Source organism: Apiospora kogelbergensis (assembly GCF_038363985.1).
Source record: "Apiospora kogelbergensis strain CBS 113332 chromosome Unknown utg000002l_segment0_segment0, whole genome shotgun sequence".
NCBI lineage: Eukaryota > Fungi > Ascomycota > Sordariomycetes > Amphisphaeriales > Apiosporaceae > Apiospora > Apiospora kogelbergensis.
Genome location: NW_027117419.1, coordinates 2,742,069 through 2,758,131, shown reverse-complemented (window position 1 = coordinate 2,758,131; position 16,063 = coordinate 2,742,069). Strand labels below are relative to the sequence as shown.

The 16,063-nt window shown below is 53.4% G+C and overlaps 7 protein-coding genes across 7 annotated transcripts; 4 read left to right on the top strand and 3 right to left on the bottom strand.

Moving 5' to 3' along the window:
• Window positions 1–388: 388 nt before the first annotated feature.
• On the top strand, window positions 389–2,312 carry PG998_003772 (uncharacterized protein; the record flags this gene model as incomplete). Its single annotated transcript, XM_066870590.1, has 6 exons — window positions 389–725; window positions 794–874; window positions 953–1,476; window positions 1,545–1,722; window positions 1,786–2,044; window positions 2,117–2,312. 6 exons carry the CDS (start codon window positions 389–391, stop codon window positions 2,310–2,312), a joined length of 1,575 nt encoding a protein of 524 aa, XP_066734340.1.
• Window positions 2,313–3,111: 799 nt separating this feature from the next.
• On the bottom strand, window positions 3,112–4,397 carry PG998_003771 (uncharacterized protein; the record flags this gene model as incomplete). The annotated part of the gene is made up of 2 exons (XM_066870589.1): window positions 3,112–4,161; window positions 4,329–4,397. 2 exons carry the CDS (start codon window positions 4,395–4,397, stop codon window positions 3,112–3,114), a joined length of 1,119 nt encoding a protein of 372 aa, XP_066734339.1.
• Window positions 4,398–5,722: 1,325 nt separating this feature from the next.
• Window positions 5,723–7,482, bottom strand: PG998_003770 (major facilitator superfamily transporter; the record flags this gene model as incomplete). Its single annotated transcript, XM_066870588.1, has 3 exons — window positions 5,723–7,051; window positions 7,113–7,139; window positions 7,207–7,482. The coding sequence occupies 3 exons, from the start codon at window positions 7,480–7,482 to the stop codon at window positions 5,723–5,725; spliced, it is 1,632 nt and encodes a 543-aa protein (XP_066734338.1).
• A 724-nt stretch (window positions 7,483–8,206) lies between these two features.
• PG998_003769 (uncharacterized protein) lies at window positions 8,207–8,531 on the top strand (the record flags this gene model as incomplete). Its single annotated transcript, XM_066870587.1, has 2 exons — window positions 8,207–8,213; window positions 8,302–8,531. The coding sequence occupies 2 exons, from the start codon at window positions 8,207–8,209 to the stop codon at window positions 8,529–8,531; spliced, it is 237 nt and encodes a 78-aa protein (XP_066734337.1).
• Window positions 8,532–11,327: 2,796 nt separating this feature from the next.
• PG998_003768 (uncharacterized protein) lies at window positions 11,328–12,158 on the top strand (the record flags this gene model as incomplete). Its single annotated transcript, XM_066870586.1, has 4 exons — window positions 11,328–11,330; window positions 11,410–11,583; window positions 11,636–11,777; window positions 11,821–12,158. The coding sequence occupies 4 exons, from the start codon at window positions 11,328–11,330 to the stop codon at window positions 12,156–12,158; spliced, it is 657 nt and encodes a 218-aa protein (XP_066734336.1).
• Window positions 12,159–12,475: 317 nt separating this feature from the next.
• Window positions 12,476–13,542, bottom strand: PG998_003767 (thiamine pyrophosphokinase; the record flags this gene model as incomplete). The annotated part of the gene is made up of 3 exons (XM_066870585.1): window positions 12,476–12,619; window positions 12,645–13,067; window positions 13,396–13,542. The coding sequence occupies 3 exons, from the start codon at window positions 13,540–13,542 to the stop codon at window positions 12,476–12,478; spliced, it is 714 nt and encodes a 237-aa protein (XP_066734335.1).
• A 473-nt stretch (window positions 13,543–14,015) lies between these two features.
• PG998_003766 (uncharacterized protein) lies at window positions 14,016–15,720 on the top strand (the record flags this gene model as incomplete). Its single annotated transcript, XM_066870584.1, has 4 exons — window positions 14,016–14,020; window positions 14,615–14,766; window positions 14,871–15,294; window positions 15,354–15,720. 4 exons carry the CDS (start codon window positions 14,016–14,018, stop codon window positions 15,718–15,720), a joined length of 948 nt encoding a protein of 315 aa, XP_066734334.1.
• Window positions 15,721–16,063: the final 343 nt, after the last annotated feature.

Below are 16,063 nucleotides of genomic sequence, written 5' to 3'. Positions count from 1 at the left end.
CGTTTGCGCATACCAAGTCGGGTTAAGCTGCCCTCAGTCCCACCCGGGCCAATCAGTCGATTCTCACCAAGTCACCATCTCCGAGTGTCTGAATCACAGTAACACTCTCTTGGGCTGCCCCGCACCTCAACGCTGATAGCGATGAAAATACCGGCTGCATCGGGAAGCTCTCACCCTCCAGATATCGATGCAGATGGCTGGCTATTGGTTGTGTCTCGATCACCTCATCGGCGCTCAGCAAAACGTGCCTGCGGTAGTTCCAGTATATACCATATCCAGATTCAATCTTGTCAAGACTCCTATCGTTCTCCTTGGCTGCTTAATCCTGATATTGTAAAGTTGAGCTCGAATCCAAAGGGCATCAATCGAGTGAAAGTCTATGCCAACCATGGGAGAGAAGAGTTCCCCTCAATCTGCACTGCCGGCCGCTGATGTCGGCGATAGGGCCAAGCTCCCCGAACTCACACGTCGGGCTTTGTCCAAAGACTTGGATGAGACCTACGAGCTGTATCAGAGACAAGCAGGGGTACAGGAAATCGATGCTCGGGAAGCACGTCGGGTTTTGCGAAAGATCGACTGGCATATTTTGCCCTTGCTGATGGGCACCTACATGCTCCAGTACCTCGACAAGTCCAGCATCAACTTCGCCGTCGTGTTCGGCCTGAAGAAAGGGGCCAATCTCCAAAACCAAGACTATGCTTGGCTGTCCTCCATCTTCTACTTTGGTTTGCTCTACTCAGCTGTCGCCAGCACTTTGCAACCCTATTAACTGACTGATTTTTGCTTCTTGAAGGCTATCTCTTCGCCCAGTACCCTGCAGGCTATCTTCTTCAGCGCCTCCCTACGGCGAAATTCATTGGCTCAACAATAATTGGTGGGCGCTTTGATCTAGTTCTCCTTGGTATCTCGAGGATTTTCACCTACACTTGGGTGTGCTGATGCGTCGTGGCAGTTTGGGGTGTTCTCCTGATCACGACTCCAGCATGTACCAACTTCGCCGGTATCGCCGCGAACCGATTTTTGCTCGGCGTCTTCGAGGCCGTCGTCAACCCAGGCTTTGTCCTTGTCATGTCCATGTGGTACCGAGGCGCTGAGCAGCCGTTGAGACTCGTGACGTACTACAGCATGAACGGCGTGGCGGGCATCTTCGGGGGCCTGCTAGGCTACGCTATCGGTCACATAACCTCGGGCGCCCTACCCGGCCAGTGGATGTATATCTTTCTGATATTCGGCGCTGTCAGCCTGGCATGGGGCGTTGTATTCCTGGCCCTCATGCCCGACCTGCCGTCGCGCGCCCGCTTCCTTACGGGGTCGGAAGAGGCTATCGCCGTCGAGCGGGTCGCGGCCAATCGCCAGGGGGTCAAAAATCACCACTTCAAGATGTACCAAATGTGGCAGTGTTTCCGGGACCCAAAGACCTGGATCCTCTTCGTCATGGCAATCGCCGCCCAGATCCCGAACGCGTCACAATCCAGCGTGTGTCATACACTTACTTTGTCATCGGGAGAGAACTTAAGTGCGGATTCGTGCTAACCGTACGACAGTTTCAATCCATTATTCTGGAGACCTTCGGATTTGACGCGTTGGAAACTCAGTATATGCAGATTCCTGGCAGTGTCGTTCAAGTGATCTCACTCATGCTAGGAGGTTGGGTTTCTTCTCGCTGGCCGAACATGCGTTGCGCCATGATGTTTACAGGCAACCTGGCCTGCGTCATCTGCGGTAAGACTCATATACCCTTGTCCTGAGGGGAATCCCGACATCTAATGCGGGTTGTACGCCAAGGGGCCGTTCTGGTCGGACTTGATCCAGGACCAGATGGGACTCATAACAAATGGGGCAGGCTTGTGGCCCTCTGGCTGTGTTCACTGCAGTCCGTAGGCTTTAGTCTCAGTCTCACCATGGTCAGCAGCAACGTCGCAGGCTACACCAAGAAGCAGCTGACGGGCGCCTTCGTTTTTGTCGGATACTGTGTGGGAAACATCATTGGCCCGCAGACTTTCATCGAGAAGGAAGCCCCTTTATATACCTCTGCATACATTGCGTAAGTGAATAGGCGAGACGCGGCTGAGCCTTTCCTAGTTCCATGACTGACCTCGCTCCGTGTCGCATCAAGCGTTCTGACCGGATACTCGATCAAAACGATCATGGTTGCGATCCTATACATTTACATGTGGGCCATCAACAAACAACGAGACAGAAAAGCCTTAGAAGTAGGGCAATTGCCTGGGAGTGAAGAAAAACGCGCGATTGAGCTTGGGATGCAGGACGCCACGGAGTTGGATAACAAAGGGTTTCGATATAGCTTGTAGATGGACGAGAACCTGATAAATATGGACTCACATCTGGGAATGAGTAAATTTCGATGCAAAATGTGCTGCATCATTGTCATCACATAGTACTGCCCCAACATAGTATCTACCTATTGCTATGACACGAGAGGCCTTGACATTCCCTTCACCCCTGGGTGTATCCCGCTCAACTACGCTACATGGAACAAACAAATTACCTTTAGAAGCTCGCATTCTTGTGTTGCTCTTTCTTATACGTTTATTGAGGCTAAGTCGAGACAAATCTGGCAAGTCAGTATAGTGAAGCTCAATCTTCTTAGACACTACTATAAAATATAGGGGTAGGGGTACGAAATGGCCCTAGACGATCCAGAGCTTTATTTTATCAAATTCGTAATATGGAGAAATAATCTCTTGAATGTCTGATTAACTCCCTCGTTATGGTGTCGAACCCTCATAAGGGCCGACCCCTATTGCCAAACCGGCTAAAGATCAACCAGGAGCTATACGGGGTTCATTAATCACCCCAGTGCAGTCTTTCGTTGGTCATCGGATACCGTACCCGGTATCACTAGTCTTCCAACATCTGAGGTCGGTAATAGCCCAACCTGTTGCTGACACCAGATGATGCCACGACGTCCGTCCGGGATCTGGTAGATTGGTGTTGACTCCAGTATCCCCGAAAGCTTACTCACCAGTTTCAAGGCAGTATTGGCCATCACCTGCCCAAATGCATTTGCTTTACTAGACAATCTGTAGAAGAGGACCCCAATATGTATCAAAATGGACAGAGCCATAGAATCCATCTCCTTGACCAGGTTCAGAAAACCAAGCCCCGTTGAGGTGATGAACGACATGCAAAGCCCTTGGGGAGATCTAGGGTCTCGATCACATAGCTCAGTTTTGTTTGTGAGATGGCCAGACGATGCACAGACATCTTGGAAGACAGATAACTAAGTGGCGCCGCCGCTGCATCTCCATTGCTATGTGATGGAGGCCAGTCGGCCCTTAGATGTTGGCAAACGCTTGTAAGGCGCTCCATAGCGAGTCTGGTATCGAGACTAACCAAATCAAGAGTGAGCGGTTCCTGCCGGAGTCTGTCCACCGCATCCCGAATGCCGGACGGGTCATCGGTGGTCCATTTGATGTGGGTGAGTAAGTTATTGTAGTCCCCAAGCAGCAGGTCAAAAGAAACATTGAAGCGCTGTAACGCCTTGTCCGCGTGATCCTGCTTGCTAGTAGGCCCTCCGTTTGTATCATTACGAATAACTCCGTCACCCTTCCTGGAGTTTCGTCTCTCCACAACGATGCCGCTGTGATACAGCACGTGGCTGTTGTTGGTGGCTGCCAGCCTAGACAGCTCCTGGAGGAACCGAATACTTGCTCGGTTGCCGTATCCGAGCGCGGCATGTATATACTTTGACGAGACTGGGACTTCGGCTTGGTGTGCGAGATCCGTCGCCGCTATGGCAAGGATCCCGTTGAGCAGGTATCCTTCTTGTAAAGCCGTCCGCGGAAGCTCTTCTTGTAGATAGCGTTGATCCTCGGGTATCTCGTAGAAGCCCATCCACGTCTTTGTGGTCCATTGGTGCATCAGCTCAAGCTCGAGCCGACTGTTGTATACGGGCTCTCCGGACAAAGGCGGTGGGCTTGGGCTAGGAACCAGCTTTGGGGCGGCTGGTGCTAGATTTGGAAAGGAGCTGGGTAGTCGCCCTTTCCTAGACCCCTTGGTCTCTTTCGGCCCCGTACGTGTTGTAGAAAACGCTGTTTGTCTCCTGAGCCGTGCCTCTTCAAGCTCTCCCGGTGTAGGATAAGTGCATTCGGCCCCTCGCAACACACAATTCGCACATGGCGGCCCTTGCTCATCACACTGGTAATGGAATTAGCTATCCTAGTAGTTTCCCCAACGGCGCCACTGCATATTTGATGACCACCGAGTAGTAAGACGTCTTGTGCGTTCATCGCCTTGTGGCCATCGTGAACAAGATACAGTAAGGGAAATGTAAAAGGGTTATGCCAATATGAAGAGTAGCTTACCTTCACATGCTTCTGCTTGCAAGAGTAGCATCCATTACGCGACTTGTAATGAGTTCGTCGTTGCTTCATACCTGCACTTGCTCTGTGGATGGATCCAATGGAAGATACAAGAGGATGCGTGAATCAGTTGCGAAGATGGGCATCTCCTCAGATATAAGAGACGATGCTTCGAGGGAAGCTAAGACGGGAAGCTGTCTGAAAAAGCCAAGCCAGACTTGCAACTCACCCCCCTGTTGATTCGTCTCTTGTCCAAACAAACTGCACCACTTAGCGGTCAGGCCTGCGTAGGCACTTCCTGGAAATATCAACCACCCTGTCTTACAGCTGATAGTTTTCTACGATAAGCGTTGGGGTTAGTTTATCGCTCGATCTATAATCTTGGCTTCTATCCTGCTGTAAACTATTCCAGCACGGGCAGGGAGATGGGTCAGTCTATCTTAGAGCAAGTTGAGACATCCATAACCGATATGCCTTGCAGGTGGTATATTTCGTCGTCCAATGTTCTCTTCAGCCTTACAATTATGCCGTCACAATTCGAATTGACACCGCAGATATGGGTCGGATCCGAGGGTGAGGGTGGTATCCCGCCTGCGTGGCTCGTCTGCGGCAACATGGCAAGTAAATGTCTTGCTGCCAAGCCCAGTTCGGTCTCCCCTGACACCTACCGCTTCGGATTTCCCGGCTTGGCTTAACCCCCTGCCAATGGCTGGTCTCGCTTCCATTAGCTTCACTCCCACCATCTCCTAGAGCTGGCAGATTGGTTGCCCAGCTCCATTGACAAAACCGTTTATGAGAGTGCGTGGATCCATTTGGTTGGCGGAAAGGCATGGCGGGTAAAAAATCTATTAGGGTGTAAACAAGACACGCTCTAGATAAATGTATACAAGACTGCGAAAGAAGACTTTAGAGAGATTGGGGCTGTGCAACCCTAGGCTGCAATACCATCCCTTTTGTTTGAATGCTACAACTGGCTGGAAGGGATTCCAGACTACTACGATGAATAATAATCCCCACTGGAATCGTGATCATATCATCTGAATGGAAAAAAGGCTATATCTGCGTGGCATATAGTATAACGGTCTTACTACAACTAGATAAAGTATAGCTAGCTATTTAAAATTAATCTATATATTTAAGACTATTATTATCTTATTAACTATTATATCCTTTATTAATATATAATTATATATTATTTTAAACTAGTTATTAATCTTATAATTATTAAAAAAGTAATTATAAAGAGAGTTTATATATTTCGTTATTTATTTAAATATTAGGTAATTAAGAGTTTATATAATATAATAAATTCTTTTCTAAAGCTCTATAAAGACGAACAACCTCCGTCTAGTATATATAAGGCATTACGAAAACATAGTCAGACTTAGTATGACTCCTCAAGCCTTCTCATTATTCTCCTCCTTTTGCTCCTTCTTCACCCGTTGCTTCTCCGCCTTCTGCTTGCGCCAGCGGACCCCGTGCTTCATGATGACGAGCAGCATGGGCGCACCCGCGAAACAGAGGGCCCCGAGGATAAAAAAGGCCCAGCCGTCGCCCATGCCGCTGATCATGGGGTTGATGGCAGCGGTGGCAGCGGCGCCGACGAGGCAGCGGGTCAGGTTGTTGGCGGCGGTGGCGGACCCGGCGTGGCCCGGGTTGACGTCGACGAGGAGCACGTTGCTGGTGTTGCTGAACCCGATGATGCCGATGCCAAGCAGGAACAGGAGCACACAGGGCACCGCCAGATGCGTCCGGTACTGCATCGCCCACCCCCAGCCCATAAGCACGGCGCCCGCGAGCGCCAACAGCGGCAGGCCGATCTCGAGTCGCGCCCGCTCGATCGGGAACCCAGCCAGGTCGTGCTGCTTGCTGCGCTCGAAGGGCACGCCCAGCCGGCGACAGTGGCGCTTGTAGTTCCAGTTGATGAGGCGGCCCAGCACGGCTGCGGCGAAGATAGAGCCACCGCCAAGCGGCAGGAACATAAGTCCCACATGTAAGTCGTCAAAGCCGTAGTTGCGGGACAGCTGTGCGGGCATGGCGGTGGCGACGGCGTAGAAGCCGGCGAAGACGATGCTGCTGTAAATGAGCAGGAGGAACATCTCCTTGTCGAAGAGGATGGCGAGGCTCTTCAAGGGATTGAGCTTCCGGACCTGCAGAGCCTGCTTTGTCGTGGACGCGCGCGAGGTAGTCGGCTGGAGCGAGAGGTCCGGGTTGTTTTCATTGTTGCGGGCTCGTCGGCGGTCCTCCAGGGCGTCTTTGCCGAGCTGCCACAGCGTGCGGTAGGCCTTGTGCGGGCGGAGGCTGCCGTCGCCCACGACATTGCGGCAGGTCTCGGGCATGAACAGCGCGTAGAGCACCGTGAAGGCGCCGGCGAGGATCGTGAGGAACCAAAAGATCCAACGCCAACCCAGGAACTGCGAGATGAGGCCTCCGATGACGGGCCCCAGCGCGGGCGCCAGGATGGTGGGTACAGCTGCGTAGCCGACATATTGACCTCTCTCGGCCGAGGTGATCATGTCAGACACCACGGCTTGACATAGCGCCACCGTCGTGCTGGAGCCGGCTGATTGAAGCATGCGTAATACCAGCAAGGCGGCATAATTAGGTGCCAGGGCGCATCCGATGTTAGCTCCGATGTAGATTACGAAGCATATAAGATAGGCCGGCCGGCGTCCGGTGGCATCGGCAAAGGACCCAATAAACATAGGAGTGATTCCTTGAAAGATCTGGTGTGGATGATTAGTTTACTATTTCCAAATGATGAATTGGTTACGTCACACAACTTACCATGTAAGTCGTTACGGTTAAGTTGATCTGTCAATGGTTGTCAACATCCGATTTATTTCAATATCCTTGGGTTTGCGTTGCTGAGCCGACATACCTGCGTGAGGCTAACGTTGAGGTCCTTTGCCAACATCCCGAGGGCCGGGAAGTATATCTGAGCCGTCAGTGGCGAGAAGAAGGCACCGGCCGCTGCGCTGAGGACTATGGCTCGTTTCTGCCATGTTGTGAAGACCGAGTAGATCGGCGGATCATGCTGGGGCGCCGGTTGCTCACTCGGAGGCTTGGCATCGGGTTTCGCCTCCGGATGGCCGTCTTGATGCTTTTCTTCACTCGGGCGGTGGCCGTCTTCAGATTGCGTGGAGGTTGCGGACATGTTCGCTCAGTCAAGGTGAATAATGGGGCTTGGCTGCTTGGCCAGTCTCGGTGTGCAGAAACGGACAATATGGAATGCATCTAAGGAAATGGAGGGAGTCATCTTTATATGATCGGAAGTTCACCGTAACCTATTTTCCTATCGGGCAAGGAGAAAGCAATCCGGGTACTTCTGGGTTTGGTTCATTCCTGACCAGAAGCCCGCGTACTCTACGATAGCCGCTTCGGAGCCGAGTACGGCTAACCCCTTGAGTTAGCCGATACGCTTAGCCCTCCGACTCCTGAAGCCTACATAGTTCGGTATTCGGCGCCAGACCAGCGATACTCTGCATTTAGGAACAATTCTAGGTTGTTGATTATACATCTTCGGGGACTGCATACATCCCAATATTCAATTTTGCTAATTGATGTCCTGATCGCGTGGTCGACTTTACGTGTGATATACCTACTAATGGCGATACAATGGAGTTTGGCCTTGTTGATCGTGGGGACTGGATGACCCAAAAGAAGCACGCCCCAAGTTTCCACCGGATCTGACATCGCTAAGAATAAGGCCTATCTGCTCCGTAGTAACTGACAGGCAAGGAGTGCAATCATTGAAGGTTCTAGCGACGATCGTTCCAGGTTGAACCCAATTTACGTACCAACCATTAAATTCAAGTAGATATAGCAGCGCAGTAACCGCGTCACGTCACGTTGGAAGCGATAATAAAAGATTTGCGAACATGTTAGGTATAGGTGTTCGTTCGCATTAGGGTATTAGCTCTTTTAAAATAACATTCTAGATATACATGACAAATCGCGCTAGAAAGCTTTTTAGATCAGGAGAGCAAAAAGTCCAGCGAGGACACCAGCGGCAGCAGGGGCCTGGTAGTGGCCAGCGGCGTTGCCTCCAGTGCTGCTGGGGGCGGCGCTCTGGCCATCACTGTTGCCGTTACCGTTGCCGTTGGAGTTGCCGTTGCCGTTGCCGGAAGAGCCAGTAGGCTTAGCACCGCCGCTGGTGGTGACACCAGTGATGCCGGAGGGACTGCCGACGACGGCGGTGGTTGAAGAGCCGACGCTGATGGTGAAGCTGGTGAGACCGCTGCTGGCGTTGATGGTCAGGGTGTGGGCGCCAGTGCCAAGGCCAGCGGGGATGGTAGCGACCGGGGGCTGCGAGGTCTCGGCCTTGGGCTGGGTGGGGATGGCGGTGTCCACCGAGTTGGAGGGCATGCCAGTCACGATACCGTCAGAGTTGGTCTGGGTCAAGTACTGAGTGGCAGGGTTGGAGTAGTCATAGGTGTAAGTCGACGTCTGAGTAGTGGGCTTGCCGTCGGTGCCAGTGAAGCCAACGAGGAGCGTCTGTGTATTCACGAGTTAGTTTCATGCGCTCATCTGCCTTCTGCCATTGAGAGGCCAATAGAGCTGGTAGTGGAACGTACGGTGGTGTGCATCTCGGCGGCCATGGCGGCACCAGCCAGGAAGGGGACGACAGCGGCGACGGAACGCATCTTGACGGTGATTATGATTACTAGTTCTTGACTGTTGAACTTGTTCTGTATGAAGACTCGAAGTCAAAGGCTGTACAGGCGCAAGTATTAACGAACGTGGGGAGAAAGCGAGGGTAGGGTGGTTCTCTGGAGAAGAACCAAAGCAGAGAAGCGAAGGGGGCCGTCATGTTTATATTTCATTTCCCGTATCCAGGAGAATCTTGGCACTTCCATCTCGATCCTACCACTAAGACGGGCGGCAAGGGTTCTCCGCGAAAAAAGCAAGCTGCAGGCCTGTTGCAAGTTCGCCCATCCTGGCCGGTCCTGGCTAGAGTCGCCGCCAGAGTGGATCGGCTGACTGCGCCTTGCTTCGTATTGTCTGCTCGGGGGAGGGCTAGGAGGGCTAGGACTAGCAGCAGCGCAGCAGCGCGGTGTGCGTACTGGTGTGCGTACAGTAGGCTGGTACAGCAATACTGTGTGTGCATGTATAAGGTATCTGGTATGTAGCTCGAGTGGCATGGTTGTTTACTTGTCACGTCGATGGAGTCCCAAGAGCCCCCTTCCTGCATGCTACCTCTCCTCGTCCCGTTGGCTGAACAGCAGAGACAACACGGCATTAGCGCGCGGCCACCAAGCAGATGATCACCCAAGCCCTGCATTTCGTCTAATTTCCGATCCTTGTTTGCTGAATTGGATCAATGTCTTTTTCAATCAAGGAAAATCGAAAAAAGAAGTCGAAATCTTTCGACTTCTTCTCATGCCAGCCTGGGATTGGTTGAAGACAGGCATTCAAGCATTATGGGCGGTGGACGGTCCGTCCGGATAGAGTTTTCTCCAAGGGGTCGAATGCTTCGGTAGACAGCGGGAGGAGCTGAAGCGACGGGGGCTTCGTCCCGAGTCAAGGAGTATGTACTGGTAGTAACGTAATAGGGAGGGAGGCGACTCACAGACTCACAGACTTGGAGAGAAACTTTCGGCACAACGAGCTCTTGCATGCCCGGTGGCTGCAGTAGGCCGTTGTAGCTGCAATTTGTCACACCCGAGGTCGTGTTGGGGATGATTACCTAACACCCTTTTGGGACTTGATGCTCTGATCTCTATATAAAAGTGTCTTGGGTGTCTCTTGTCATCGTGCCATGGTGGTTATGGACAGTGCCGATCGCAAGTGATTCATTGCCTGTTTGGCAATGGCCTGCGTCGCCGCTTGGATTGTTCTGGGCAATTCCATCTGGCCAATGCACTCGGCGGGAAAACAGCTGATTGTCTGTTGTTGACTGCATTCATTCAGGCATCGGGACTGCTGACTGCCTGCTGCCTCGCTGCATATCGATACAGTCGGTAAAGGATCCACGCACCACGAAAGAGTCGTCTGAACGTTAAAGGGCCCAACACCAACACTGTGCACGCACCAAAGCCGATGGCCGACCAACTCCAAAAGAGTGGTGAGTGGCTTGGAGGAGGTCCCGCTTGCTAGGCTAGATCGGACTTGCTCACGCTTGCTGGGTGGTGCCTTTGGGTGGTGCCTTTGGGTGCTCAGATGACCACGACTTTCCGGGTGTTCTTCTGCTATTTTTGGGCCGGCCTCTGGGCCAACTTGAGCTGTGCTAGTGTACCCGATGTCTACCACGTACGACTACCTAGATGCAATTGAACGCCTAATGAGTCGTGACGCGGCCTTTAAGGACATCTCTCGAAAGGGACAAATCAAGAAGATCCATGTCTCAAGAATGCAACTCTACGCGTGAACTGCGCGCTCCTCCCGAGCTACTACACGACCTGAATCGCCGAACACACCCTGCTGCCTGTAGTGGCTTCCAAGGAATATGAAGGGGTAAGCTGGGAGGCAAGGAGGCTGGTCAGGAGCGTGTGATGCATGTAAAGCGCATAATCCTCACAACTCATCTCCATATATAGCCGTTCTCTCATCTCCATCCAAAGGTCCCCGGAACGCATCCATGGAGAGTTCTAGCATCGGTAGTGGCAGCTGATCCTGGCTGGCCCGGGAACATTGGATTTTCCGTCCACAGCTCACTAGTTGACAGGGGAAGCAAAAGCCTCCTGGGCTGATGGAGATACCTAGCTTTTACGGAGTAGTGGCAGCTGTTTTAGTATGTCAACTGCACGCACGGTTAAGCCGATGACAGCCCCCCCAAAAAGTAGGCCACATTGCACACGGAACAGGACAGCTCATGCATTGATCGACCGCGAGACGAATTAATGCCATCGTGAGCTTTGATTAGCAACGCTACAATCCCACTGCCACTGCCACCCAGACAATCTCGACCAAGAGGCGGCTCTACTCCCATCTGCATTGCATCCCTTCCATTCACGTATATCTTTGCATGTGTCGTGCGCATCCATACCTTGATCTCCGAAAATGGTAGGCCACCCCTTCCTTGCACAACGCATACCACAACATAGCTATTGTCGCTAACATGCCCTTTTCTTCCCCGTCGTAGAATACAGCGTTCAATAGCGCGCTGAAGCAATCGACCGCCGTCCGGCGTGATCTGACCTCGCTCACGTCCGGCGGCGCCTCGACCCCGGCCGCGCTCGGCAGCCTCTCGGCCTCGCTCACCTCCTTCAGCCGGACGCTAGACGAGTACGACGAGCTCGCCAAGCACGAGCTCGTGGTTGCGAAGCAGGAAAAGGGCCTTCGAGCGGCTCAAGAACTTCCGGACCGAGCTCTCCGACTACCGGCAGCAGTACAATGTCCTAAAAGAGCAGCGCGACGAGGCCCAGCACACGCAGTCCCGCACCGAGCTGCTGGGCCGGCGGCCCTTCGCCACGTCGACGCCCGAGAACCCGTACGCCAATGTGGGGGCCGGTCCGTCCAATCCTGGCGAAGTGCCTACGAATCGCTACGGCAGCGGCGGCGCCTACGGGGGGCGGGCAGATGAGCATGGGCACCGGTGACTACTCGCGCGAGACTCACGCCCTGCGGGAGCAGAACTTCTTCGATAGCACCAACAGCGCCCTGGACGAGTACATTGCGCGCGGCCAGGCCGTGCTGGGTGACCTCGGCGCCCAGCGCGAGATGCTTAAGAACACCCAAAAACGGCTCTACAGCGTCGCCAACACGCTCGGCATCAGCGGCGACACGATACGCATGATCGAGCGTCGCGCAAAGCAGGACAAGTGGATCTTCTGGGCTGGTGCTCTCATCTTCTTCGGCTTCTGCTGGCTCTGCTTGCATTATCTACGATAAAAGAACTAGAGTATCGGTTATCGGGCAGAACGAACTCCCCCCCAGGGGGCAATCGGTTGGAGGAGACAGGGGTACCTATGGGGCATGGTACGGCTGCATGGGTAGGCTTGGAAAAAGAAATCGTGACATCACTTTATAGCGAGGCGTCTGGCGTTCCTGAGGTAGCATCTTCAAGTATTTCACAAATACAGTATACTCATACTCAAACTTCTACCCAACGCTGCTGGGGTTGTTTTACCGTCCCGAATTTCGTTAAATGTGCATGTACACACGCGTAGGTTTAAGACATGCATAATTGTATAATGCCGCGTGAATTACTACTCCGCCGGCCAGCCCTTCAGTGCAATCGTAAACAGCACATCCTTGGTCGCCCGCACCTCGACGACCTCGGTGTCGGGCAGCACGTGGTTGCTCGTGCTAATCTGGCCCCCGAACTCGGTCGACCAGTCCTCGACGTCCCACTCGAGCCCCCTTGGTGCTGATGACGCCAGGCTCCCGGATAGGGATGATGCCCACGTACTTCTCGAAGACGTCACCATGATCATTTGTCCGTTCCCGCTCCCGCACGTGGATGCGGTGCATCCCGGCCTTGAGCAGGAACGTCAGGCTCTCGCCGCTGACGAGGTAGACGCGGCCTTCTGCGTACGTCGGCGACGTCTGGAACATGTACAGGTGGTGCAGCTGCGATAGGCCCTGGTCAACACGGCCGCCCAGCCCGCCCATGCACACGATGCCGGTCTCGCCCCCGACCCGGCGCCCCCGGATGTGCCGCAGCGCTTTGGTGAAGTCGGAACTTTCTTGGTCTCGGTCGCGGATCACTTGGACCTTGCCGCCCGTCGCGTCCTCGAAGTACGACTGCGACGTCTCGGTCAGGGAGTCCAGGTCTCCTATGATGACGTCCAGATCGCTCTGCGGCGTATGTCAGAGTAAGCGTGGCATGTATGTTCTGTGGGGCATAAGGGGTAATTTGTTCAGGGGTTGGTCAAGGGGTTGGTCAAGGGATGACAGATTGATGAACGATCTGGTTCAGGGAGGAAGGATTCACGAACGAGCACGTCCTCCGGCTTTTGCTCTTCCGGGCTTCTTGAAATGGTTTGTGAGCAGCAGTTGTACAGATGATTTGCCCCGCCATCTGCGGCGACACGGTATGATGCTAAGATCAACTCAGTAACGTATTCATACTTACTTGATTATACTGCTAGCTGCCTATGGGTTCTGACTCACAGTTGTGCCATACTCTTTTCAGAGTCTGAATATCAGTGAGCGGCTGGTTGAGTATGATGACAGACAGGTGGTCCTTCTCCTTGGTAGGAACCTCCCAGGGCCGGGAGGGGAACAGTCGGGTTGGGAACCATTCCGTGACGGGTCCCTCTGCCGCCGCCATCGAGAAAATGAGGTGTCGTCCTGGTAAGTTCTAGGGTTAAGCCGCAGCTGACGAGTTGACGACACAACTTGGTAGCAGATACTGGGACTAATGGGCTCGCAGTCGTGTAACTTGACTCCGAGGTCTATATATACTTCGGGTTCTTCACATCCCACTTGAGAATGGTTCGATCAGATGAAATAGATTGTAGGAAGGGGAGGTCAATAAGCCGGGCAGAAAGCGCTAGCTGCATAGCTTACACCGGTGGGAAAGTCAGGCATCGTCTTTGGTGGGTCCCGTGACTCCCGCGACTCCCCGTCTCTTCGCCTCCTCCGCCCGTGATGCGTGACATCTGGCCAAGCCCGGCGCCGGTGGACAATTCGAGGAGTTCGACCAGACCGAGATCTCTCCTGGTTCGAACGCCCATGCCACCCGACGGGGGTGGATGCGGCCGCCCTCCCAGGACTATCTGCAGACTGTCATCTCGATCCAAGATGCAGTAAGTCTACGGTAGTTCTTCGATGCCTCTTGCGTCCTATGTCAGTACAAACTCCCTATATGCGATCAGCCATCTACATATGCATAACATACATACATACATATATCATGCATAACGTACGTTATAACAGACCTCATATATGGCAACCCCGAGAAGCCTCCTGCATTTGCTTTTTTGGCCTATTCTTGATGCTTCTCCCCGGGTCAGCGCTAATGTGGCGTGGCCCGAGCTCCTGGGTCGGCAGCTCGGGAGCGAAATGGCCTGAAAGCGTCATTCTAAAATTTGCGAATTGAATCTGGGATTCCCGTATGCGAGGTCTTTTTCCGTCGGGACCTGATTACCAAGCCAATTGCGATAGTGACTTTCTTATCCAAGGTGCAGCATCATTCTTTTTTCCTCGTTTGCTCTGTACAGTCCGTCCATTACCCTGGCGCTTTCCTCTCGTCATTCCTTTAGACCAGCATTTCAAGAGGGACGAGCCTCTTTTCCAGACTTTCAGTGTCGCAAAGCACCAGAACAAAAAAAAAAACACCAAAATGTACCGATCAGCGGTGCGGTCGACGCCGTGTGCGGCCCACGCACTCCGACAGACAGCCGCCCTCCGAACGGCCGCCCCCGCAGGTTCGCCTCCACGACACCCGCCAACAAGAAGCGCACTTGGAAAGGTTCTGCCGTGAGATGGGGTCTGGCCGTCGGTGCCGTTTACTACTACAGCACCAGCCCCGCGTTTGCCGAGGAACCACAACGTACGAAACCACTATACCATACCCATTAGAAGACGGGGGAGTACGGCAATGGGTTGGGGTTTTTTCTTTTGTTGCTTTTTGCTAATACTGGACTCGTTCTACAGCTACACATATCACTGCGCCGGCGTCTTTCTCCGATGACGATTTACCGACTGTCGAGGCCGTCGTGGCCCAGAAGCGCAAGGAGGCCGAGGCGCGGTTAGCCAAGGCGGAAGCCGCCGCCGCCGCCGCGAAGGAGAAAAAGACAAGCGAAAAGGCGCTGTCGACGACAAAAGCCTCAGATGCCCCGCCCGCGGACGGTGCCGAGGGCGGAGAGCAGGTCGGTGCCGTAGGCAGCCCGGAGGATCTGGAGGCTGAGGCAGGTCAGCAGGGCGCCTTCAACCCCGAGACCGGCGAGATTAACTGGGACTGCCCGTGCCTGGGCGGCATGGCCCACGGCCCCTGCGGTGAAGAGTTCAAGGCCGCCTTCAGCTGCTTCGTCTACTCGAACGAGGAGCCCAAGGGCATGGACTGCATTGACAAGTTCCAGTGAGTTCCTGACCCCTGACAAATGGAATGGAGGAACCATGCTGACAGGTAACTACCAGGCACATGCAAGACTGCTTCCGCTTACACCCTGAAGTCTATGGAGAGGAGTTGGCCGACGACGAGGAGTCCGAGGCAGCAGTAAATGGCGCTCCCGAGACCACCAACGCCAGCGAAACTGCCGATGACGTCAAGGAAGTATCAAACACTGAGGAGGCGCCAATTGCGAAACAGACATCAGTTGCCAAAGAAGCTGCGCCGAAAGCGGCACCGGCACCAAAGCCAGAGGAAGACACCAACAGCGCTGTTCCCAAGGCCGCCTGGGATGCCACCTCCGAAAATGACAAGAAGAAGTCCACCCCGGACAGCGAGCCCAAGGCAGAAAAGCCGAAGACTGAGACATTCACTGCGCAGCCTGGAGCAAAGTAAGCTGCACTCTGGACTGAAGAGAAGAAGAACAAAACATTCGGGGAGTTGGAGGGATACAACACAACCAAAAAGACGTGAGATACCTACACAACAACCAAGAAATCAACCCATCTCATGAGGTGCACTTATGAAAGAAAGCATATATGTACAACTATTGTAAAATTATGCATGAGACATGCCAATAATACACAGCCCATCCTCCTACTGCGCAGAGCCATTGGTCAGGATTATGCTTCGCTTTAATTACGTGGTTTGCCATGACTCTGAGCGACGTGAGTAGGTAATCGAGCGGATACAAGCCATTCGCTTCGTAATCGGGTATCATGTATTACAGCAAGGAAAC